Source organism: Cherax quadricarinatus, chromosome 83 (genome assembly GCF_038502225.1).
Source record: "Cherax quadricarinatus isolate ZL_2023a chromosome 83, ASM3850222v1, whole genome shotgun sequence".
In the NCBI taxonomy this organism is placed as follows: Eukaryota; Metazoa; Arthropoda; class Malacostraca; order Decapoda; family Parastacidae; genus Cherax; species Cherax quadricarinatus.
In genome coordinates, this window is record NC_091374.1 from 4,915,514 (window position 1) to 4,941,716 (window position 26,203).

The window sequence follows — 26,203 nt, forward strand, 5'->3', positions numbered from 1 at the left end:
AATTCTTTAGAAATCCTCCAAGAAACATGCAACCTGATTACTAATTAGTGCTTCCCATGAATAATAATATTAAGTCACTGTCAGGAGCAAAGGGCTAGTAACCCCTTCTCCTGTATACATTACTAAATTTAAAGAGAAACTTACATTTTTCATTTTAGGTCACCCTGCCTAGGTGGGATACTGCCAGTTTGTTGAAAGAATAACAAAAACAATTGCTTAAGATATTAGGTTTGGTAAGGTTTGTCAGGAAACAGGGCAAGCATTTCCTGACATGGGTCTCAGTCAGGTGATGACCTGCTATTGGAGCTTTTACTTATCTGACCAAGGCCTTCCGCTGGCTTACTGGTCCACCCCTTTAAAAATTATGGTCATATTTATAACCATTTAGTTTCATAATCTAAAGAACATTATACAAGTGCCTTCCTATTCTGGTCATTAGAAATCATTCTCTCTCACTACTTCAACCTTGCCAGATATTTTTCTTTACTTTCCCTGTCATGACCAATCATAATTATAACTTTACGTGCTTCCACTTATCATAATTCTTTTGCATTATTGCATTATGTGGATACTGTAAAACACATTTGCTCAAATTAACAATTTATTTTATTATGCAAGTTTTAAAGAGAGAGTACATCTTTATAAAGTATATTTCATGACAGTATACTAATATATATGACAAAAACAGTGTGCGTGTGTATTAAATTGATATGTACAGAAGGGTACGTCATAATTTCAAGATAGAGTAGGTTTCCTCCAAATTAAAGAAATGCTGTAAACCCTCAGTATAATGGTCTACTAGAGAAGAGTGGGTCTCCAGTAATAACTGAACAATCAGCAACTGTGTAACTAATGAACCTGTTCGTTGTTTCTGCATCAACTGACCCAGCAGATTTTGTCTAAATTCTGAAGTTCATTAAATTGAGAGTTTACTGTAATAATAAATTAGACACAGGCTTTTCTGTTTCAGAAATTTGAATACTTAAATCAATTACTGTTCTAGTAAGAATATGGTTTGTTGGGTGTGACTTGACAAATCTCAAAATGTGTTAATATATGTAAAACTTTCTTGAAATGCCTTTTCTTTAACAAGTTAGAAAATTTAATAATTAAAAAACTAACTTTTTTTATGACAAGTGATATTTTATCAAACTGAAAATCAGCTTTCCTATTGAACTGTAATTTCTATCTATATGATGCATCAAAGATTACTAGCAATGAACATCTGTATACATATACATTATGCATACATATTATCAAGTATATAGTATACATACTATGAAAAAATAAATACCATAGTCAATAATTAAATATTTGTAATATCTGAACAAATACATTGTACACTGCATATTATTTTCACTTCTCAGAATCCCCATTTCCATTCAAGTTTTTCATCCATGGGTTAGATATTGTTACCGATACACTGTGTAAACTTTTCTACATCAGTGAGTGACTTGACGATGCATTAACCAGTATGAAAAACCTGAGATGCCAGGTAACGCATCCGCCTTGAACCACAGCTGGATACTGGTTTGGTCCAAAGCATCATATTGTTTGACATCCCCTGGATTCTGAGAGGGGACTGTTGAGTACTTTATAAGAGGCATGACTGAGAATCTTTATTGAAAAAAATGTATAGAACAGGATCACAAGTACCCTAACAGTATTTTGTACACACAATCATCATTATCCTAGACATTTATGGATTTTCCAATGAAAAGCTAAGATATTCTTGTATCTATCAGGAATTTTAATTGAGAATCCAGGATATAATGATGAGATGACTTTAGTGTGTACCTTCCTTAGCCTCATCCACCTCCTGAGGCACCACGTTGAGATGGTCTCCATCCACATGTTCCTCCACCAGTGTCTCCAGTCAATGGGTTGTATTCTGTTAGTGATAAACATTAACATTTAATTCACACACTGACTGTCAGTGCTATTCTAGATTCATTGACACAAAAATAAAAAAAATTTGGTGTTACATGACCACTGGGTTAAGCACTTTTCCATAAGAACATAAGACAGGAGGAACACTGCAGCAGGCCTATTGGCCCATACTAGGCAGGTCCTTTACATGTGGAAAAAGACACTTATGTACAGTTCAGGACATTTATTAAAGGAAACGTTTCGCCACGAGTGGCTTCTTCAGTCCTAATATAACATTAACCTCTCAAGCATTCTTGTTTTAAATCTCTTCAAGGGGAAAAGATGGGGGGGGGGGGTATTAATGAAGGGCTCTTGATCCAAGGAATTTTAGCTACCCTTCCCCTTCCATGGATAAACCCTAATTGTTTCCCATTTCTATATAGGTTTAATGCAAGTCCTTTAACTAATCAGTGACCTACATCTGGATCTTAATTGTGTTCCTAACTTAAGTGTTAGCCAAGTCCTACATTTTCTGAACAAGGTCACTCTTTGCCAACCTTGGTATTCAATGGATTTTTTTAATCTATGCACAAACTAGATATATGCAATTAGGTAGTGTTGGCCTCAATTAGCAAACAGAAGCCTCTTTCCAACCCTGTGCTGAATAACCCACAGTTTTTTATGCCTCACTTTAATACATTAACTTACATCTTCATTTTCTCATTATACAGCCTCCCCTCACTTAACCCTTTGACTGTCGCAACTCCCAATCCTAATGTCTCTCAGCGTTGCAAAATATTAAAAAAAAAAAAAAATTATTATGAAATGATAGAGAATCTTTTCCTGATGCTAATCAGACCATAAGTACAAAATTTGATGGAAAACTTACTGAATTACACTCTTGAGAAATTAGCAATCTCGGCGATATTTACGCATCAGCGATTTCGCCCACCGAGCCCTATTTTCGGCCAATTCCATTGTTCCAGGCAACCAAACTCGGCTATTTCTTTAGATTTCCATTTGTTCCATCAACTGAGTACAAGAAACTGCCCATTTACCGATTTCAACTACCCAATAAAGTGGTCAGAAATAGGCAATTTGGTCAATTTCAGGCAAATTAAAAAATATGCCTATTTCAAAATAGTGTCCAGAATGAACAATGCAGACATTCCTGACACTAAAATAACATTTTCTCTGTTCATCAGTCATGTCTCCAGGCCCCTATTATATTACTCTTGCTTTCTATTTTGAATTTTTATTCACAAGGGGGCTCTGGTGGCCTGGTGGTTAACGCTCTCGCTTCACACGGTGAGGGCCTGGGTTCGATTCCCAGCCAGAGTAGAAACATTGGACGTGTTTCTTTCCACCTGTTGTCTATGTTCCCCATCAGTAAAATGGGTACCTGGGTGTTAGTCGACTGGTGTGGGTCGCATCCTGGGACACTGACCTAAGGAGGCCTGGTCACAGACCGGGCCGCGGGGGCGTTGACCCCCGGAACTCTCTCCAGATAAACTCTCTCTCTCTCTCCAGATAAACAAAAAGTAGAAGATTTACTGTTATGCAGACTACTACATTACTGTAATAATTGTATAAATAATGTCAACCCATTCATGACTGCGTATTAGAATGGCTAGTTGGACACTTATTGGACAATGATGTCATTTGTCGACTCTTGAACATTGGCAAAAATCGAACATTTCTGCTACTTTGAGTTCCATTTCAAGGTCCTTTTCATAGCGAAACCAATCAAAATCATCTCTACTTCTATAATATGTCTTCCATACTGTACAGTGGACCCCCGGTTAACGATTTTAATCCGTGCAAGAGGGATAATTGTTATGCGAAATAATCGTTATGCGAATGAATTTTCCCCATAAGAAATAATGGAAATAAAATTAATCCGTGCAAGACGCCCAAAAGTACGAAAAAAATTTTTTTTTACCACATGAAATGTTAATTTTAATACACACAAACTGAAAAAGGCATGCACAATTACATGACACTTACTTTTATTGAAGATCTGGTGATGATTGATGGGATGGGAGGAGGGGAGAGCATTATCTTCTTACTGTTTAGAAGGGGAATCCCCTTCCATTAGGACTTGAGGTAGCAAGTCCTTTTCCGGGGTTACTTCCCTTCTTCTTTTAATGCCACTAGGACCAGCTTGAGAGTCACTGGACCTCTGTCGCACAACAAATCTGTCCATAGAGCTCTGTACCTCCCGTTCCTTTACGATTTGTCTAAAATGGGCCACAACATTGTCATTGAAATAGTCACCAGCACGGCTTGCAACAGCTGTGTCAGGGTGATTTTCATCTATAAAGGTTTGCAGTTCAACCCACTGTGCACACATTTCCTTAATCTTTGAAGTAGGCACAATGGATTCCACAACTGGCATAGGCTTCTCAGGGTTAGCCCCAAACCCTTCAAAATCTTTCTTAATTTCCATACTAATTCTCACCCTTTTTACCACAGGGTTGGCACTAGAAGCTTTCTTGGGGCCCATGGTCACTTATTTTCCAGAAACAGCACCGAAAACACTGTAATAATACGAAATATTCCGAGTGTATGCTTGGATGTTACCGCGGAGGCTGGCTGGTAAACAATGGGACGGGCGGCACATGTGAGGGCACATTGGACGCGTCTCGGACGAAAATCGGTGAGCGGGTTTTTAATCGGTATGCGCGGCAAAAATTTTGCGATAAAAGTAAGCGGTATGCGGAAAAATTGCTATGTGATGCCATCGTTATGCGGGGGTCCACTGTACTATATACATCGAACACATTGGCTCGTAAGATGTATGTATAAGCTCAAAACAGTCAAAGGGTTAACGATGGAGTTCCATTTCTAAGACCACATCGTTAAATGAATTTGTTGCTATGTGAGGAGCATACTATAGCAGTAGCGAGTTTGTGTCAACCATCTTTGATATTGTCTTAATGTCACCTTTGTGCCATTTATAACATTTCTGGTATACAGTGGTACCCAGAGTTTTGGTCATAATTCGTTCCAGAAGGGTGTTCGAGCACTGTTACCGAACAAATTTGTTCCCATAAGGAATTATGTAAATTAGATTAGTCCGTTTCAGACCCCCCAATACAATAATACACTTACATAATTATTCGAGTTGGGAGCTGTACGAAACTCAGGGTACCACTGTATTTTTAAATGTTTACACAGTAGTGTGCTGTACAGTGGACCCTTGAGTTTTGTAAGCCTCATGCTTCATAAATTTTGCCTTTCGGCAACTTTTTTCCTCAAAATATAGCCTTGCGGTTTGTAATTTGCCTTGCCATTCTTTGTTCATCCGGAACGTATACGAATGGCTTCCCAGCATCCGCACCACACAAACTCACCCCACACACCATTCCCAGTCAGTGTGGCATTGTTTATGGGCAAGCGACTATCATCCCAAGTGTTCATACGATAAATTTTGTAATAATCGATTGTTTGTGCTTACAACTGCTAAATAAGCAACCATGGGCCAAAAGAAAACTCCTAGTTCCAGCCCTTTGGTAAAGAAGGCAAGAAACAACAGGGTACCTCCACACACACACACACACACACACACACACACACACACACACACACACTCTGACATGTATAGTATGCAAAATCATGGAGAAGATTATCAGGAGAAGAGTGGTGGAACACCTAGAAAGGAACGATCTCATCAACAGCAGCCAACATGGTTTCAGGGACGGGAAATCCTGTGTCACAAACCTACTGGAGTTCTATGACATGGTGACAGCAGTAAGACAAGAGAGAGAGGGGTGGGTGGATTGCATTTTCTTGGACTGCAAGAAGGCGTTTGACACAGTTCCACACAAGAGATTGGTGCAAAAACTGGAGGACCAAGCAGGGATAACAGGGAAGGCACTACAATGGATCAGGGAATACTTGTCAGGAAGACAGCAGCGAGTCATGGTACGTGGCGAGGTGTCAGAGTGGGCACCTGTGACCAGCAGGGTCCCGCAGGGGTCAGTCCTAGGGCCAGTGCTGTTTCTGGTATTTGTGAACAACATGACGGAAGGAATAGACTCTGAGGTGTCCCTGTTTGCAGATGACGTGAAGTTGATGAGAAGAATTCACTCGATCGAAGACCAGGCAGAACTACAAAGGGATCTGGACAGGCTGCAGACCTGGTCCAGCATTTGGCTCCTGGAGTTCAATCCCACCAAGTGCAAAGTCATGAAGATTGGGGAAGGGCAAAGAAGACCGCAGACGGAGTACAGTCTAGGGGGCCAGAGACTACAAACCTCACTCAAGGAAAAAGATCTTGGGGTGAGTATAACACCAGGCACATCTCCTGAAGCGCACATCAATCAAATAACTGCTGCAGCATATGGGCGCCTAGCAAACCTCAGAACAGCATTCCAACATCTTAATAAGGAATCATTCAGGACCCTGTACACCGTGTCGTTAGGCCCATATTGGAGTATGCGGCACCAGTTTGGAACCCACACCTAGCCAAGCACGTGAAGAAACTAGAGAAAGTGCAAAGGTTTGCAACAAGACTAGTCCCAGAGCTAAGAGGTATGTCCTACGAGGAGAGGTTAAGGGAAATCAACCTGACGACACTGGAGAACAGGAGAGATAGGGGGGACATGATAACGACATACAAAATACTGAGAGGAATTGACAAGGTGGACAAAGACAGGATGTTCCAGAGATTGGACACAGTAACAAGGGGACACAGTTGGAAGCTGAAGACACAGATGAATCACAGGGATGTTAGGAAGTATTTCTTCAGCCACAGAGTAGTCAGTAAGTGGAATAGTTTGGGAAGCGATGTAGTGGAGGCAGGATCCATACATAGCTTTAAGCAGAGGTATGATAAAGCTCACGGCTCAGGGAGAGTGACCTAGTAGCGATCAGTGAAGAGGCGGGACCAGGAGCTCGGACTCGACCCCCGCAACCTCAACTAGGCGAGTACACACACACCAGCCAAGGTAATTCCCCACATACACGATTTGATTTGAGTGGGACTTGCAGATGAGTGAATAGAATTATCAAACCTTATTGCTTGGGGAGCATTGAAAATTGGGATGGGCAAATATTTCATTAGTGGGATGGTTTGTAAAGGACCTGCCTAGTATGGGCCAACAGGTCTGCTGCAGTGTTCCTGCTTATCTTCACCAGCCATGGTTGGTTGGTTGGTAGGTTCGTACGTTCGTAGGTTCGTTCGTTCGTTCGTAGGTTCGTTCGTTCGTAGGTTCGTTCGTTGGTTGGTTGGTTCGTTCGTTCGTAGGTTCGTTCGTTCGTAGGTTCGTTCGTTCGTAGGTTCGTTGGTTTGTTCGTTCGAAGGTTCGTTGGTTCGTTGGTAGGTTGGTTCGTTGGTAGGTTGGTTCGTTGGTAGGTTGGTTCGTTGGTAGGTTGGTAGGTTGGTTCGTTGGTAGGTTGGTTCGTTGGTAGGTTGGTTCGTTGGTAGGTTGGTTCGTTGGTAGGTTGGTTCGTTGGTAGGTTGGTTCGTTGGTAGGTTGGTTCGTTGGTAGGTTGGTTCGTTGGTAGGTTGGTTCGTTGGTAGGTTGGTTCGTTGGTAGGTTGGTTCGTTGGTAGGTTGGTTCGTTGGTAGGTTGGTTCGTTCGTAGGTTCGTTCGTTCATAGGTTCTCTCTCTCTCTCTCACACACACACACACACACACACAATCAATGTAAAGAAACTAGAGAAAGTGCAAAGGTTTGCAACAAGACTAGTCCCAGAGTTAAGAGGTATGTCCTATGAGGAGAGGTTAAGGGAAATCAACCTGACGACACTGGAGGACAGGAGAGATAGGGGGGACATGATAACGACTTACAAAATACTGAGAGGAATTGACAAGGTGGACAAAGACAGGATGTTCCAGAGACTGGACACAGCAACACGGGGACACAGTTGGAAGCTGAAGACACAGATGAATCAAAGGGATGTTAGGAAGTATTTCTTCCGCCACAGAGTAGTCAGCAAGTGGAATAGTTTGGGAAGCGATGTAGTGGAGGCAGGATCCATACATAGCTTTAAGCAGAGGTACGATAAAGCTCATGGTTCAGGGAAAGTGACCTAGTAGCGACCAGTGAAGAGGCGGGGCCAGGAGCTTGGACTCGACCCCTGCAACCTCAACTAGGTGAGTGTACACACATACACACACAAAATTTGATATGAGTGGGATTTGCGCATGAGTGAATAGAATTATCAAATCTTATTGCTTGGGGAGCATTGAAAATTAGGTTGGGCAAATATTCCATTAGTGGGATGGTTTGTGAAGGACCTGCCTAGTATGGGCCAACAGGCCTGCTGCAGTGTTCCTGCTTTATGTTCACCAACTGAGGAAATTGCTTCAGAGGAGGAAGAGAGGAAAGAGGGTGCCTTCTTCAAAGATTAAGGGCATCTGTGCAAAGTGGAGTGAGGTGCAAACATTTGTGGAGGAACATCACCCTAACCCTCTCCCCTCCTCCCGTCTTCCGTACACCAACAAGAGTCTTCAATAAAGATAAGTGTGATGTTATTATTGTTTTATACTTGATTTCTCATTCTTTTCTGTATGTAAATCTATATTTAATTTATAAAAAAATAATTTTTTTTAATACTTTTGGGTGTCTGGAACGGATTAATTGGATTTACATTATTTCTTATGGGGAAAATAGTTTCGCCATTCGTAAATTTTGCCTTTCATCAGACTCTCTGGAACGGATTAAGAAATTCGAGGGTCCACTGTATACTGAATTAAACAGAATAGAGGAAATCAGCTCTAATATACATTATTTAGGTATGAGTACTGGTCAGAGAGCCTGTCGTAAGTCTGAGGCGTCGGTAAACGAGTATGTCGCTAAGTGAGGAGAGGCTGTATTCATCTTTCTAGGAGCTTAACTTTTTGAATGGTAACATACCTGTACAGCCTAAAAAACATTTGGAGCAAGACATTTAAAAAACTATTATGTATTCAGTAAATTTCAGTGTGGCACTGACCTGGTCTGAGTTTTGGTTTCCTAGATGGTTTATTACCATTGTTACTCTCAACCTCAGATGATCCACTTGCGCCAGTTCGTGTCTTACTTCTATAACCATCCCCTCGCTTGTGGCGCTCCCAGTCTTCTATGCGTTCAAGCCTTCGTTTCTCTTCTTGCTGTAAAAAATTACTATATTAATTTTTTTACTTTTGTATTTTTTTAACACGTTGGTCGTCTCCCACCGAGGCAGGGTGACACAAAAAGAGAATACTTTCATCATCATTCAACACTTTCACCTCACACATACATAATCAATGTCTTTGCAGAGGCACTCAGATATGAGTTTAAAAGTTAACCTCCAAACTGCCAATATCCCAAACCCCTCCTTTAAAGTGCAAGCATTGTACCTCCCATTTCCAGGACTCAAGTCCAGCTAACTGGTTTCACTGAATCCCTTCACAAAATATTACCCTGCTCACACTCCAACAGCTCGTCAGGTCGCAAAAACTATTCGTCTCCATTCACTCGTATCTAACACGCTTACGCATGCTTGCTGGAAGTCCAAGCCTCTTGCCCACAAAATCTCCTTTACCCCCTCCCTCCAACCTTTTTGAGGATGACCCCTACCCCGCCTTCCTTCCCCTACAGATTTATACACTCTCCAAGGCATTCTACTCTGATCCATTCTCTCTGAAAGACTAAACCATCTCAACAACCCCTCTTCAGCCCTCTGACTAATACTTTTGTTAACTCCACACCACCTAATTTCCACACACTGCATTCTCTGCATAATATTTACACCACACATTGCCGTTAGACAGGACATCTCCACTGCCTCCAGCCACCTCTTTGCTGCAGCATTTGCAACCCAAACTTCACACCCATATAAGAGTGTTGGTACCACTATACTTTCATACATTCCCTTCTTTGCCTCCATGGATTATGTTTTTTGTCTCCACAGATACCTCAAGGCACCACTCGCCTTTTTCCCTTCATCAATTCTATGGTTAACCTCATCCTTCATGAACCCATCCACTGACAAGTCAACTCCCAAATATCTGAAAACACACTTCTTCCATACTCCCTCACTCCGATGTGATATCCAATTTTTCTTTATCTAAATCGTTTGATACCCTCATTACATTACTCTTATCTATATTCACTTTAAACTTTCTACCTTTACCCACCCTCCCAAACTCTTCCACTAACCTTTGCCTACAGGTTTTGAACCAAGGAGGGGAAGGTCAGATCCATTTCCCTTCACTAAAAGACCCCTCACTGACATCAAGGAACCTACCTTGAAGGGTGCACAATATTTTGGTAAAAATGTCAAAATTATTTAAAATCTACAAAAATTTCCAATGTTCAACAGTTTAATTAGAATAATCCAATCTAACCTTCTTTTAAAGTTAATAAGAAAATTACCTCTTTTCTTTTCTCAGCTTGTTTCTGTGCATCTTTATTGTACTGTTCTTGCATTCGAAGGCGAGCTTCATCCAATGCCCTTTCTCTTGCCAGAACTTTATCTGGATCTATTGTAGCAGAGGAATATTACACAGTAAAGTACTGATCACTTATATCACTAGAATAACTTCCAAATAATTATCAGTTGCTCATAATAAAGTATTTCATGAGATTGAGTTGACAGCAAGAGCTCTAAGATTCCTCTACGAGTCAGTCTACATACTGCAAATAATTATCAGTTGCTCATAATAAAGTATTTCATGAGATTGAGTTGACAGCAAGAGCTCTAAGATTCCTCTACGAGTCAGTCTACATACTGCAATTAAATAATAGTGCTTACCTTTGTGATATTTTGCGGCTTCTTTAAATTCTTCTCGCTTTCTTAGCCACTGCTGGCATTTTGGCTCTATACGGCGCCACAAAATATAGCAAAATAATAAAAAGCCAAGTGTGTACCATCCATTAAAAGCTAGCCATGAAAGTGCTGAAGAAGAAAAAGTTAGCATAAATAGTCTACAGTGCTATACAAGCATCTAGCAAATTTGTCTTCCTGAAAATACTAAGCACTGAAGACAAAAATTTAAAGTTTCAATTTTCATACCAAAGATATACAATAGCAAGACAATGAGAATAAGACAACACAAAACAATTACTTAAATTATTAATATATTAAGAAAAATGCCCAAATACAAACTTCAAAACTCAAAGAACTTTAAATTTTTTTTTTTTTTGGAAGACTTAAAACTAGAAATTTTGGGAAAGCCCTCAAGTCTACAAAACCAAGATCCTATGCCACTTGTTTAATTAAAGTTTACAATTTGCTATTTAATAATGAAAGTAACACCTTATCAAGGTAAGTACATTAAGTAATGGCATTATATTGATAACTGCACAATCACACAAAAATAGGCAATTGGGAACCAAATTTTTTTTTTTTAACAATACAAAGCCAATATCATTACACTATACATGTCATCTGGTCTCTTAAGCCGAAGATATGATGTACTAATACATATTCTCCATTTCGTTAATAATGTTATGTTCACTCTAATATTTACGTTTTGTACTGTAAAGTATATACGAGCTATAAATAAATGTGTTAACAGTTAATCATGACTTTAGAAATCCTGGAAGGTTTCAGCCAGGCCTGTCCAGATTTGTGATGCCCTGCTGTAACTATACTATACACTAGAGCATTGTCTATTATAGCCTTTTAATAAAATTATTAGTCATTTTGACTCATTAAATTAATTTTGATGCAAGTAATACAGTATATATATTAGCCTTACCTGAATTAATCGAATAAGAAATCAGCCATGGGTGATGTTGTTCAAGTGTGGGTGGGTGGAGGCCATCAATACTAGCATCCACATCTTCCACCTCATCAGGTTCAGCAATCACCTGTTCTGGTTCCCCCATTGTAAATTTCTGTAAAAAAAAAAAAAAAAAAAAAAAAAAAAAAAAAAAAAAAAAAAAAAAAAAAAATGAGATAAGAGCTCCATGTCAGCCTACAATATATACATATTCATTTAATAATAAAAGTTAGTTATTTTTATGTAGAATAAAGTATGTACTTCCATCATAATCTAGCAAGCATTATCTGTAATTAGGCTATTTCAGTAATGACACTAAGGCACTTTTTGACAGCACTGCACGTGATGTCAAACAAAACTGAAAAACAATTATATAGTATCTTCATAATTCATTACCACTATGCCTATAATAATAATGATCTTAATGTATTTGCTGAAGAAATTTGAAACATCTAACTGTAACCTGAAATCTTCCTTTACTATTTTTTTTTACCAGACATGACATCCATTGATCCATTCATGTGGAAGTACAAAATCTGTAGGAGTCATACAGTGCTGGGGAAATAGAAGGCAATCAAGATCATTAAAAAGGAGGAGAGGTCAGGATCAATTCTTTGGATCAAGAGCCCCTCAATTATAATTGTACAATTTCCCCCTTATTAAATTAAGGTATACAAGAGTGTTATATGATTACATTCACAAAAAGCACTCACACCAAATGCTTCACTATTATTATAACAAGAACATGGAGCACTGCGGTAGTCTAACTGGGTCATGCTAAGCCAGTCCAATTACCACCCACTTGTACAACCTATATTTAAAACTACCTAAAAATTCTTCCTTCAATAACACTTCCTGGAGATTTGTTCCACTCATCTTTAATCTATTGCTGAGAGTCCTGTTTTGGTTAAATATTTTCATCATTATTTTTATCACCTTCATTTACTTCCGGTTTCCATTAGCACACTTCAATTATATCGCAACTTAATTTTGTTTTTGTTTTTCAGGGAGCAATTTCAGTGCCTACAGCCTTTCTACACAGGAAAGGTTTCTGATATATGGGATTAACTTCATTATCCTTCTCTGTAGATTTCCCAGTGCATTTACATTCATTCATTATAATTCAAAGAAAAATGTTACCTGAACTATACAGTACATGGAAACAAACACACATGCAGTTTAATGTGATCCTTTATTGACAACGTTTTGTCCACACAGTGGGCTTTTTCAAGTCACAAACAGATCTACCTGGGGTGGAAGGTACGTGAGTATGTATAGTCAGGTTCAGAATGTTGAGGTCAGGTAGAGAATGCTGCATCTGATGATCTACTGGGTGGGGTTACAGAGTCTAAAATCTTGGGTAGCTTGGCAGGGGTATTGGATAAGTTGTGAGCAGACCTTCTGCAGTGTTCTATGTTCTTATGTGGGATAGCGATGAAGAAGTTTCTTGGCAAGTGGTTCAGCTATGTTACAGAAGCCATTGTTCTGGTTGAAATTGTTGGTTATAGAACTATGCGATGATTTCAGTACGTATTATTGTATTATTAATGATTATATTTTGAGAGAAGCACCAAATTTGTAGGTGTCATATAGTGCTTGAGATATGGGAGGAAGTCCAGGGGAGGACCTGGACAGGCTGGACACTGGGTCCAGCAACTGCCAAATGTAAAGTCATGAAGATCGAGGAAGGGCAAAGAAGACCGCAGACGGAGTATAGGCTAGGTGGCCAAAGACTGCAAACCTTGCTCAAGGAGAAAGATCTTGGGGTGAATAAAACACCAAGCATGTCTCCAGAAGCACACATCAACCAGATAACTGCTGCAGCATATGGGCGCATGTCAAACCTGAGAATGGCGTTCCAATACCCAAGTATGAAATCTTTCAAGACTGTACACCGTGAATGTCAGGCCCATACTAGAGTATGCAGCACCAGTTTGGAACCCACACCAGGTCAAGCATGTTAAGAAATTAGAGAAAGTGCAAAGGTTTGCAACAAGGTTAGTTCCAGAGCTAAGGGGAATGTCCTATGAAGAAAGGTTAAGGGAAATCAGCCTGACGACACTGGAGGACAGGAGAATTAAGGGAGACATGATAACGACATACAAAATACTACGTGGAATAGACAAGGTGGACAGAGACAGGATGTTCCAGGGAGGGGACACAGAAACAAGGGGTCACACTTGGAAATTGAAGACTCATCCAAGTCAAAGGGATGTTAGGAAGTATTTCTTTAGTCAGTGGTCAGGAAGCCTGGCGAGTGATGTAGTGGAGGCAGGAACCATACATAGCTTTAAGACGAGGTATGATAAAGCTCATGGAGCAGGGAGAGAGAGGACCTAGTAGTGTTTAGTAAAGAGGTGGGGCCAGGAGCTGAGTCTCGTACCCTGCAACCACAACTAGGCGAGGCGAGTAAATCCAAAATGCCCCAGAAATACACTGCCTAACCATGATTTTTTTCAGTGTATGATGAAAGGTATATATAATGTAGCACAATGTATCATGGTAAACACACACTGAGGTTCGTGGTTTAATCCCCAATATGGGTGAAAACATTAAGAATATAAGAAGGAACACTGCAGCAGGCCTACTGGCCCATGCGAGGCAGGTCCAATTCTCCTTAACCTAGTCAGGTCAGGTCACATTCACTTAAGGAGCACGGCATCTGACCTAGCAGCACAAGCTAGTCAGGTCAAACTCACACCCACTCATGTATTTATCTAAGCTATTTTTAAAACTACACAATGTCTTAGCTTCTACGACGGTACTCGGGAGTTCCCCTAAGCCACCTGCTGTCCATGTTCACCAAACAGTAAAACAGTTACCTGGATGTTAGTGAACTGGTGTGGGTCGCATCCTGGGGACAAAATTAATCTAAGTTGCCCGAAATGCTCTAAATAACCAGGGGCTTCCTATACAGTGTCACTGACGTCAGCTATGGTCTATACAAGTTGTATCATATACTTACAGAAATGGTTTAGAAAGACACGTAAGCAAACACTATGACATATTTATTAGAAAACGTTTCGGTCCTGGGACCTTGATCACTTCTAACATGTTAGAAGTGATCAAGGTCCCAGGACCGAAACGTTTTCTAATAAATATGTCATAGTGTTTGCTTACGTGTCTTTCTAAACCAACTTGTCGGTATTTATTACCAAGGTTTATACCAACTTACAGAAATAAATATTATTATTATTACTTACATCTAGAAGCTTCACTCACGTAATAGGAAACAACAACCACTGACGTGACTAAGATATTTCAATATACAGTTGTTGGTAGTGACTGCAGCCACTACCTTCACACAGCGAGGTGCGCCTCCTCTCACCACACACCATTAGTGATAGTTTAATACAATAATGGCGTATTTTCAGAAGGCTGAGAGGAAATATAATAGTTTAGAGAGGGAGGAGGCGCTACTGTCCTCCCTCTTGTTTATGTCAGTGAGACGTGGCCTTGTGTCAGGGCTGCCAACCCTCATTATCATGCAATAACTAAGGGATGCCAACCCAATTTACCCTGCCATGCCTGCCAATCCTGTTAAAAATTTATTTTAGATCCAGGTGCGAGTTGAACTATGATTTGAGATTTATATTGTCTAATATTAAGTGGGTCGTGCACTGGAAATAGCTTTATTTTGTGCAAATGCATACAGGACCCCAATGGAAATAAGTCACTGATTTTTTTTGGGGTTATCTCAGGTTCTGTACACATGCTGCTATGTATGATAATCTATGCAACTATATGTGTATATCTGAATAAACTTACTAAGCTACTGTAACATAACCCAACCTAGCCTAACCTAAATCCGAACCTAAAATGTTTAATACTGATTCTAAAGACCATCTGCAGAAAATAAAAAGAACATACGAAATCAAGATGATAATCAATATAATAAAGGTGATGAATTACCACAACCACATAGTACAGATACTTGTGTAGACATGGACAGTGAAGTGCCACCATGTGATTCAGAGCCAGCCATAACACAAGATTTCGTTCAGATTTTTAACCCCGGAGGGTTAGCCACCCAGGATAACCCAAGGAAGTCAGTGTGTCATCGGGGACTGCAACTTATTTCCATTGTAGTCTGACTCAATCTTGTCCCCCAGGATGCGACCCACACCAGTCGACTAACACCCAGGTACCTATTTGCTGCTAGGTGAACAGGACAACAGGTGTAATTAGGAAACGCGTCGAAATGTTTCCACCCGCCGGGAATCGAACCCGGGCCATCCGTGTGTGAAGCGGGAGCTTTAGTCACCAGGCCACCCCACATGGTTTCCTGCCAGGGAAAAGCATGCGTCCTTTTGGTCAACTGCCACCATGTAGATACTGAAAGTGTGACATCAAAGATAAATACACTTTGGTAATTATTATATAGTGTAGATAGAATATATTACAAACGGAAAATTATAATCGGTTAGCTAAAAAAAAAATTGAGAAAAATAAAATCAGACGTCTTCTTCGAAACCTAACATTTTTCGAAAACTGCTGTTTATCATTCATTTTAGTTTATTTCTTATTTGTAATCCGACTTAATTTCCATGTTGAGGGCTTCCCCAGGTATAAATCCGGCCATGATCAAAACTAAACACTAAACCCACAAGAGATGTCAAATACCCAAGCCGAACATCAAGACGGTTTTCAACACGAGTCTTTCAACACGAGTCTATTGCTGTATAGTCCTTGTGGCTTAGCGCTTCTTTTTGATAATAATAATAATAATAATAACACGAGTCTATGGACATTGTTCATTAGAATTACGAATATTGGCAAACGAGTGTCTTTAGGCTAGTGTCCAGGGCGTTTCACATATCAAGGTTCAAGCCACGTTAACACAGTAACAAGACTGTCAGTCCCTTGGTAATTACTAAGTGACAAACAACCAACCTCCCCTACCCCATAACCCTCCCACCATTAACAACTAACTACTCGCTTCCAAACTCCTCCACCAGCAGCCAGCCCCCAACCCTTCCTCTAATGACCTTCCCCCTCCCCACAACAACCACTGACGTCATCACCCCCCCTCCTCCAGGTCATTGGCGCCATTTAGCCATGGAGGTCAAGACTAGTGGCGCCACTTGTCACTCCTCTACCATCCACCACACCATCAACACCTCCAGCTCTTCCAATTCCATCAATCTGTGGTAATTTAAAAAAATTTTATTACTCCAATTTCATGGTAATTTTTGATCAGTTTTTAAAATATTTTAGCAATTTTTCTTTCTACAAAATATTGAATGAAGCATTTAGATACACAGCAATTATTCAAACTATTGCTTACTGCAGTTCATGAATAGTCTAGTAATGTCATACTTTTGTCTTTGTAGACATTGTTTTGGTGTGTTGCTGCTGGTGATATCTGAAGGCTTTCAGCTGCCCACAACATGGACGTCGCCACACAGCAGCTGCCCACAACATGGACGTCGCCACACAGCAGCTGCCCACAACATGGACGTCGCCACACAGCAGCTGCCCACAACATGGACGTCGCCACACAGCAGCTGCCCACAACATGGACGTCGCCACACAGCAGCTGCCCACAACATGGACGTCGCCACACAGCAGCTGCCCACAACATGGACGTCGCCACACAGCAGCTGCCCACAACATGGACGTCGCCACACAGCAGCTGCCCACAACATGGAGAATATCTTCAACCTACAAGATTCGATAAACTTATCACTAATTAAAATGTAATAAATAAATTGTCTATCACAGCAATGTTCAAGGAACACACACACAAAGGTGTTCAAAGAACACAAGAAAAATAAGACAAGCCTCAATTGCTATTTGTCAGCAGGACAACATTCACACAATTCGGGAGCTTCAAGCTCGGGGAGAGAGAAAAAAAAAAAAGACCTACCCCAACCCTACTAACAATAGTAATAATGAGGCGGACAGCCTCAGTACTGCCATTATTAGTAGTTTGAAGTATAAATTTTTAAATTTCACGACCTTGTGTTTGTATTGTCAGCATAGCTTCCTAAGTGTTGCGGCAGCGGGCACTCATGTACAAAGTCTTCTAACACGGGCTATTATGATCACCTTGTCTTGACAAAGAGGAATCTGCGGCAATTAAACAAATTTGGGCTTCTGAGTTTACCCTCAAGTTGTAATGCATGTTACTAAGGGATATTAGGAGTATGTTTGGCTATATTTAACTGGGAAAAATATCAGTCATTGCACTACTCCTCTGAATCAAACCTGATTGACTTTCATCGACCTGATCCCCGAGAGTTTAGCGACGTGCACATTTGGGTAAATTTTATATCGATATGGATATACCGGTTATACACAGTTTGGGGAATCAGGTTTGATCCAAGGAAGAGGAAGGTACTTGCAACTGCTTGTATCAAAATACCTTCACTAGTACAAAGACACCCCTTGAAGGGCATCCAAATTTAACAAGATCCTAACTACCTTCATAAGACATTTTCCCTACACTTCCACGTCCCTCAGTGTTGGTTGTTAGCCAAGTGTGCCGAGTTATTTAAATAGTTGGAGTCCTGCTGTGTACCAGTTTCCTAACACACTACTATGCTAGCCTGAACTCAACCTACCTTACCTGCCAGTTATGTTTACCTGGAGTTTACCTGGAGAGAGTTTCGGGGGTCAACGCCCCCGCGGCCCGGTCTGTGACCAGGCCTCCTGGTGGATCAGCGCCTGATCAACCAGGCTGTTGCTGCTGGCTGCACGCAAACCAACGTACGAGCCACAGCCCGGCTGATCAGGAACTGCCTTTAGGTGCTTGTCCAGTGCCAGCTTGAAGACTGCCAGGGGTCTGTTGGTAATCCCCCTTATGTGTGCTGGGAGGCAGTTGAACAGTCTCGGTCCCCTGACACTTATTGTATGGTCTCTTAACGTGCTAGTGACACCCCTGCTTTTCATTGGGGGGATGGTGCATCGTCTGCCAAGTCTTTTGCTTTCGTAGTGAGTGATTTTCGTGTGCAAGTTCGGTACTAGTCCCTCTAGGATTTTCCAGGTGTATATAATCATGTATCTCTCCCTCCTGCGTTCCAGGGAATACAGGTTTAGAAACCTCAAGCGCTCCCAGTAATTGAGGTGTTTTATCTCCGTTATGCGCGCCGTGAAAGTTCTCTGTACATTTTCTAGGTCGGCAATTTCACCTGCCTTGAAAGGTGCTGTTAGAGTGCAGCAATATTCCAGCCTAGATAGAACAAGTGACCTGAAGAGTGTCATCATGGGCTTGGCCTCCCTAGTTTTGAAGGTTCTCATTATCCATCCTGTCATTTTTCTAGCAGATGCGATTGATACAATGTTATGGTCCTTGAAGGTGAGATCCTCCGACATAATCACTCCCAGGTCTTTGACGTTGGTGTTTCGCTCTATTTTGTGGCCAGAATTTGTTTTGTACTCTGATGAAGATTTAATTTCCTCATGTTTACCATATCTGAGTAATTGAAATTTCTCATCGTTGAACTTCATATTGTTTTCTGCAGCCCACTGAAAGATTTGGTTGATGTCCGCCTGGAGCCTTGCAGTGTCTGCAATGGAAGACACTGTCATGCAGATTCGGGTGTCATCTGCAAAGGAAGACACGGTGCTGTGGCTGACATCCTTGTCTATGTCGGATATGAGGATGAGGAACAAGATGGGAGCTAGTACTGTGCCTTGTGGAACAGAGCTTTTCACCGTAGCTGCCTCGGACTTTACTCTGTTGACGACTACTCTCTGTGTTCTGTTAGTGAGGAAATTATAGATCCATCGACCAACTTTTCCTGTTATTCCTTTAGCGCGCATTTTGTGCGCTATTACGCCATGGTCACACTTGTCGAAGGCTTTTGCAAAGTCTGTATATATTACATCTGCATTCTTTTTGTCTTCTAGTGCATTTAGGACCTTGTCGTAGTGATCCAGTAGTTGAGACAGACAGGAGCGACCTGTTCTAAACCCATGTTGCCCTGGGTTGTGTAACTGATGGGTTTCTAGATGGGTGGTGATCTTGCTTCTTAGGACCCTTTCAAAGATTTTTATGATATGGGATGTTAGTGCTATTGGTCTGTAGTTCTTTGCTGTTGCTTTACTGCCCCCTTTGTGGAGTGGGGCTATGTCTGTTGTTTTTAGTAACTGAGGGACGACCCCCGTGTCCATGCTCCCTCTCCATAGGATGGAAAAGGCTCGTGATAGGGGCTTCTTGCAGTTCTTGATGAACACAGAGTTCCATGAGTCTGGCCCTGGGGCAGAGTGCATGGGCATGTCATTTATCGCCTGTTCGAAGTCATTTGGCGTCAGGATAACATCGGATAGGCTTGTGTTAATCAAATTTTGTGGCTCTCTCATAAAAAATTCATTTTGATCTTCGACTCTCAGTCTGGTTAGCGGCTTGCTAAAAACTGAGTCATATTGGGACTTGAGTAGCTCACTCATTTCCTTGCTGTCATCTGTGTAGGACCCATCTTGTTTAAGTAGGGGCCCAATACTGGACGTTGTTCTCGATTTTGATTTGGCATAGGAGAAGAAATACTTTGGGTTTCTTTCGATTTCATTTATGGCTTTTAGTTCTTCCCGCGATTCCTGACTCCTAAAGGATTCTTTTAGCTTAAGTTCGATGCTTGCTATTTCTCTGACCAGTGTCTCCCTGCGCATTTCTGATATATTGACCTCTTTTAGCCGCTCTGTTATTCTTTTCCGTCGCCTGTAAAGGGAGCGCCTGTCTCTTTCTATTTTACATCTACTCCTCCTTTTTCTTAGAGGAATAAGCCTTGTGCATACATCGAGTGCCACCGAGTTAATCTGTTCTAGGCATAAGTTTGGGTCTGTGTTGCTTAGTATATCTTCCCAGCTTATATCGGTTAGGACTTGGTTTACTTGGTCCCACTTTATGTTTTTGTTATTGAAGTTGAATTTGGTGAATGCTCCCTCGTGACTAGTCTCACTTTGTCGGTCTGAGGCTCCACGCATACATGTCTGAACCTCAATTATGTTGTGATCTGAGTATATTGTTTTTGATATGGTGACATTTCTTATCAGATCATCATTGTTAGTGAAGATGAGGTCTAGTGTATTCTCCAGTCTAGTAGGCTCTATTATTTGCTGGTTTAAATTGAATTTTGTGCAGAGATTTAAAAGCTCGTGTGAGTGTGAGTTTTCATCAGAGCTGCCTCCTGGTGTTATTACTGCAACAATATTATTTGCTATATTCCTCCATTTTAGGTGCCTTAAGTTGAAATCCCCCAGGAGCAAGATGTTGGGTGCAGGAGCTGGAAGATTTTCCAGACAGTGGTCAATTTTTAACAGCTGTTCCTGGAATTGCTGGGATGTTGCATCCGGAGGCTTGTAGACTACCACAATGACTAGGTTTTGGTTCTCGACCTTTACTGCTAAAACTTCCACTACGTCATTTGAGGCATTAAGCAGTTCTGTGCAAACAAGTGACTCTGCAATGTACAGGCCAACCCCCCCCTTTTGCCTGTTCACTCTGTCACATCTGTATAGGTTGTAACCTGGGATCCATATTTCGTTGTCCAAGTGATCCTTTATGTGGGTCTCAGTGAAAGCCGCGAACATTGCCTTTGCCTCTGCAAGCAGTCCACGGATGAAAGGTATTTTGTTGTTTATTGCTGGCTTTAGACCCTGTATATTTGCAAAGAAGAATGTTATCGGACTGGTGGTATTGTTGGTACTGGGGGGGGATTTTTTTTCCGGCATTAGTATCTGTATCTGTTGGTTTGGAGTGGAGGCCATCGACTGTGGTTCCACTCCAGGAATGACTGGATTTGGTGTACGATTTCTGCCATTTCCTGCCAGTTTTTTTTCCTTCCTGGCACTAAAAAACCTCTCCCTCTTGAGTGGCTGTGGCTACCCAGGTTTTCCCATGGCCTGGATGTTTTGTATCTTTTTGTCCCCTTTAGATGGTATGCCTGGCAATTTAAGTTATAGCACAGTCTTTCCTGTACTGAAGAGGTACACATTTCAGGGTGAAAAAGCTTACAGGAAGGGAGTTTGCATTTTCCTGTTGTCATATGGGCATGACATTTTCTAGGGTGGTCATAGTTGCATGTCCCATCTGTTTTTCCAGATTTCCCATGCCAGCAGATACCAAGTGCATAGTATGTGCACAGGCTTGGTTTCCGTTTGCCTTGGGTTTCTGTGACTGTATTCCCTGTTGGTGCATGTTTCCCTGTCTTATTCCTATCCTCCTTAGCACCAACAATGGAGCTCCCACCAGTTGTTTTTGGTAATTTATCCTCACTATTGCTATTGGAGTCCTCTTGTTTGCTATTTCCTGCGGTATTTCTGGTTTGCAATATTGGTTTTATCTTATCTTTGACTACACTTGTTTCCCTACTATGGCTCCTGTCCTCTATGAGGTCATTTATATGTATTCCTTCCTGCGTATAATTCCCGACTACCTGGACAAAATCTCCAGCTTCACCATTACTGTCTACCAGGACAGTATCTCCAGCTTCACCATTTCTGTCTCCCAGGACAGCACCTCCAGCTTCACCATTACTGTCTCCCAGGACAGTATCTCCAGCTTCACCATTACTGTCTCCCAGGACAGCACCTCCAGCTTCACCATTACTGTCTCCCAGGACAGCACTATCAGCCCTACATTTACTGACTACCAGGACATCACCTCCAGCCTTACAGTTTGTGACTACATGGCCAGTATCAAGGGCAGTACCATTCAGCCCTACCATCCTAGGCACAACCTGAGGACCACTACATTCAAGCCCCCACTACCTCTTTCTGAGTTTCTAACCCAGCAGGGTTAATAATCCTATTCCCATTAATACCAGTCTAAATCACTACCCCCCCCCCCAACTATACTCATCAGCATCAGATGTTAGAGAATCCTTTCTGCCGACTAACACTTCACTTCAGATCAGAGGTTATTATTATTTTCATCATTAACGTCTGCTGCCAGAAGTTAGACTTCACTGCTTACAAACTGCAATTCTGAACGCTAATACTGTACTCTTATATTCACAGGAACTTGAACGCCGCTTAAATTTTCAAAAATAATGAAATTGTGTAAACTCAATAATCAATATTTAACTTTGCACAGTTTGGCCAAAGGCATAAAAAACGTAGAACACCCACCACAACCACTACCCAAAGCCCGAAACCCACCAACATCCCCACGGAAACCACGTGCAATAACAGATTGCAGACAGCTACTGAAGGTCGTTGGTGGGTTCCCAGGCCCACAGTTCTACGTAATCTATGCCTTCAGGGGAGATTACTCTCCCCTGCTATATGCATTCATAATGCATATAGCAGATGCTCCAGTTCTATATCTTACCACCACCTAATTCTTTAAGTTATTTTGATAGAAACTAAATAACTGTAGACCTACAAAGTGATGTGTGTATAATATATATATATATATATATATATATATATATATATATATATATATATATATATATATATACACACACACACACACACACACCACAACGATGCAGCATACTCCAGGTATAGGCCTTACTAATTTGCAGAGCAGTGGCGGCGCAAGGGGGATGAAAGGAGGTAAGATCAAGGTGGGCCTAGGTAAGATCAAGGGGGGTCTAGGTAAGATCAAGGGGGGTCTAGGTAAGATCAAGGGGAGTCTAGGTGAGATCAAGGGGGGTCTAAGGGGGGTCTAGGTAAGATCAAGGGGGGTCTAGGTAAGATCAAGGGGAGTCTAGGTGAGATCAAGGGGGGTCTAGGTGAGATCAAGGGGGGGTCTAGGTGAGATCAAGGGGGGGTCTAGGTGAGATCAAGGGGGGTCTAGGTGAGATCAAGGGGGGTCTAGGCAAGATCAAGGGGTCTAAAAAGTCCCTGTAAATATATACTGTATAACCCAATTTCAAAACAAATGCCCCCCCCAGACGCTCTCATACAGAGTGGAGTTGTAAGCGCTAAACTCGCAAGGCTATACTACAGAAAATATTTTTGGGACTTCAAAGCATAAAATTACTTGGCTAGGCCCTCTACATTATTATTATAATCAAAAAGAAGCGCTAAGCCACAAGGACTATACAGCGAGGCCCTCTACAACCCTACTGAAAATAGGAAGATGTGGTTAATTCCACATTTCTGAGTAACTTATTGATTTTTCCGACTATAATATATACTGCCTAAGGAAAATGCATCCCCTCATGTGAAGCTAAAATAGGTTAGACAAATGAGTGGTTGAGAGTTGAACCTGCCTAACATGGGCCAAAAGGCCTGCTTCAGTGCTCCTTAATGGATATGCCTGATTTAACAGGCTTTCCTTACACCCAGAATCAAGACCTCTACCATTACCCTCGCCACACTAAACTATCTCAGTATAATTAACCCCGCAGATTAACACAATTACACAATCAAGTCAGGATGACTGCTATGACATTTTTATTAGGGTATTTATACTCCCCCAGGATGCGACCCGTACCAGTAGGCCTGCTCAGGGCCAATAGGCCTGCTGCAGTGTTCCTCCTTTATGTGAAGTGTCAATGGATACAAGGGAATATGCTCACCTGTGCCCGGGATCGAATCCCGGTTCTTCAATTGACGCCACTGCCAAATGAGCCATATATCACATACATACATTTCATCTCTGCTTCCAACAATCTTGTAGGATGGGTATAGACTGTATATTACACTAGCTAAAACTTCCTAAAATCTAGTCAGTCTTCAATTCTAAGCTTTACAACCCATTTCTCCAATTTTTATTTCCACCCCATTCAAGGTAACCTATAGAATGCATTCCTCTATTTCCTGACCAGAGATTTCATCTCTGGTCAGGAAATAAGGTAATACTTCCCACTAAGCTACTTTTGATATCAATTGCTTACAATCTTTCCTATACTCTCGCCACCACCTTCCTACCTAATACAATTACTATCTGCTTCAATAACCAAACTTTAGTGGACTTATAACCTGGAAATACCTTAAAAGTGGGCCCCACCCACCTCTAACAACGTCTCCAACTGCCGAGTCTTCATATAAATGCTATGGGTCAGATCATTTACTAGTGTGGTTGTCTCCACCCCTCAGACTGGTCAATGTTGCTGTGTTGATCAATGTTGCAGCAGACACAGCCAGGCACAGCACCCCTGTTACCACACCTGAAACAAAACACATTCACATTATAACCATGAACATTACACACAGGTAAACATTACCATGTAATATATACTAGTAACATTACTGCCTAATATAAACATTAATGTTTAACATAGTATGTAAAAATATCTTTTTCTTTAATAAATGTTTCTTTCACATAAACCTGATGACTAACAATATGTTTACATGGAAGTTTATATCTGGATCACAAGGAGCAAGTTCCTTGGATCAAGAGACCTTTAACTTATTTTTCAATAATGGAATAAAAATAACCCAGAACTGTATACACCATTATGAGTTATGCAACGCCTAGTGTGAGTTATTGTTTGATCAGAGGAAGGGGAGCAGCTCCAGTTCCTCGCATCAAAACCCCTCACTAAGGTCAATCACCCCCGCCCCCCTCCAAGACAGACCCCAAAGAAAATTAAGACTATTAAAATAATAATTTGGTGACCAAACTGGTGGTGGGGACCAGGAGCTGCAGCTTCACTCTGCCGTTGTATTGACAAATACGTCACCAGACAATACTTACGATATTTGGGTGTATTAAAAGGATGAGGAAACGGTAAAGCCGGCGGGGGTGGCAGGAGGAGCAACACGTCTCTTTCGTACAAACACTGAAGTTCAACTGACCTTTAGTGACCTGAGGTTGGTCACTGTCCTGACCATCTCTATAACACCATCACTGATAACCTGACTAACTCTGACTACCACTACTAGATGGCACTACTATACCCTCACTATCAGTACTACTCACGGTGGAGCGCTCAACCCGAGGGGGTCATGGACAACCTGGGAGGATAAGTTCACTCCCAGGTGGCATAGATCACATTCCTTGGATCAAGAGACGCTCACCACCACCTTCAAGGAACCTCTCTCAAGGCCACCACTCTCGCCACCAGAGGCGCTCAACTCCAGTAAGTTTATTCAGGTATACACAAATACAGTTACATAGAATTATCATACATAGCAGCATATGTGTAGAGAACCTGGGAACCTGAAGAGGGTTTCGGGGGTCAACGCCCTCGCGGTCCGGTTTGTGACCAGGCCTCATGGTAGATCAGGGCCTGATCAACCAGGCTGTTACTGTTGGCCGCACGCAGAGGGAGATTATTGTACCACTAGTACTTTACATGAGCAGAGATTATTGTATCACTAGTAATCTACATGAGGGGAGATTATTGTATTGGAACTCTGTGTTCATCAAGAACTGCAAGAAGCCCCTATCACGAGCCTTTTCCATCCTATGGAGAGGGAGCATGGACACGGGGGTCGTCCCTCAGTTACTAAAAACAACAGACATAGCCCCACTCCACAAAGGGGGCAGTAAAGCAACAGCAAAGAACTACAGACCAATAGCACTAACATCCCATATCATAAAAATCTTTGAAAGGGTCCTAAGAAGCAAGATCACCACCCATCTAGAAACCCATCAGTTACACAACCCAGGGCAACATGGGTTTAGAACAGGTCGCTCCTGTCTGTCTCAACTACTGGATCACTACGACAAGGTCCTAAATGCACTAGAAGACAAAAAGAATGCAGATGTAATATATACAGACTTT

At 41.5% G+C, this 26,203-nt stretch overlaps 1 protein-coding gene and 2 long non-coding RNA genes across 5 annotated transcripts; 1 reads left to right on the forward strand and 2 right to left on the reverse strand.

The window, feature by feature from the left end:
- Window positions 1–583: 583 nt before the first annotated feature.
- On the reverse strand, window positions 584–15,048 carry LOC128702153 (selenoprotein S). Of its 2 annotated transcripts, none has more exons than XM_053796225.2 (6): window positions 14,796–15,048; window positions 11,550–11,688; window positions 10,601–10,744; window positions 10,222–10,328; window positions 8,816–8,972; window positions 584–1,891 (listed from the first exon to the last, which is right to left on the reverse strand). In XM_053796225.2, the coding sequence occupies exons 2-6, from the start codon at window positions 11,677–11,679 to the stop codon at window positions 1,809–1,811; spliced, it is 621 nt and encodes a 206-aa protein (XP_053652200.2). In that variant the 5' UTR covers window positions 11,680–11,688; window positions 14,796–15,048; the 3' UTR covers window positions 584–1,808. The 2 variants fall into 2 exon arrangements, with proteins under 2 accessions (XP_053652200.2, XP_053652199.2); XM_053796224.2 differs by having other exon boundaries at window positions 14,777–15,047.
- A 529-nt stretch (window positions 15,049–15,577) lies between these two features.
- Window positions 15,578–17,045, forward strand: LOC128702159 (uncharacterized). The gene is made up of 3 exons (XR_008409052.1): window positions 15,578–15,717; window positions 16,612–16,723; window positions 16,907–17,045. It is a non-coding gene; the product is annotated as an uncharacterized lncRNA (long non-coding RNA).
- A 41-nt stretch (window positions 17,046–17,086) lies between these two features.
- On the reverse strand, window positions 17,087–25,257 carry LOC128702156 (uncharacterized). Of its 2 annotated transcripts, none has more exons than XR_011394327.1 (3): window positions 25,171–25,257; window positions 24,485–24,640; window positions 17,087–17,208 (listed from the first exon to the last, which is right to left on the reverse strand). It is a non-coding gene; the product is annotated as an uncharacterized lncRNA (long non-coding RNA). The 2 variants fall into 2 exon arrangements; XR_011394328.1 differs by having other exon boundaries at window positions 17,104–17,237.
- Between the last annotated feature and the right edge of the window lie 946 nt (window positions 25,258–26,203).

Excerpts from the sequence above, each read along its gene's own strand:
- LOC128702153 (XM_053796225.2), bottom strand. The coding sequence starts at position 11,679 with ATGGGGGAACCAGAACAGGTGATTGCTGAACCTGATGAGGTGGAAGAT. Across the intron at positions 10,329-10,600 it reads AGCCGCAAAATATCACAAAG|ATCCAGATAAAGTTCTGGCA; the intron begins GTAAGCACTATT and ends CTGCTACAATAG. Across the intron at positions 8,973-10,221 it reads AAGCTGAGAAAAGAAAAGAG|CAAGAAGAGAAACGAAGGCT; the intron begins GTAATTTTCTTA and ends AATTTTTTACAG.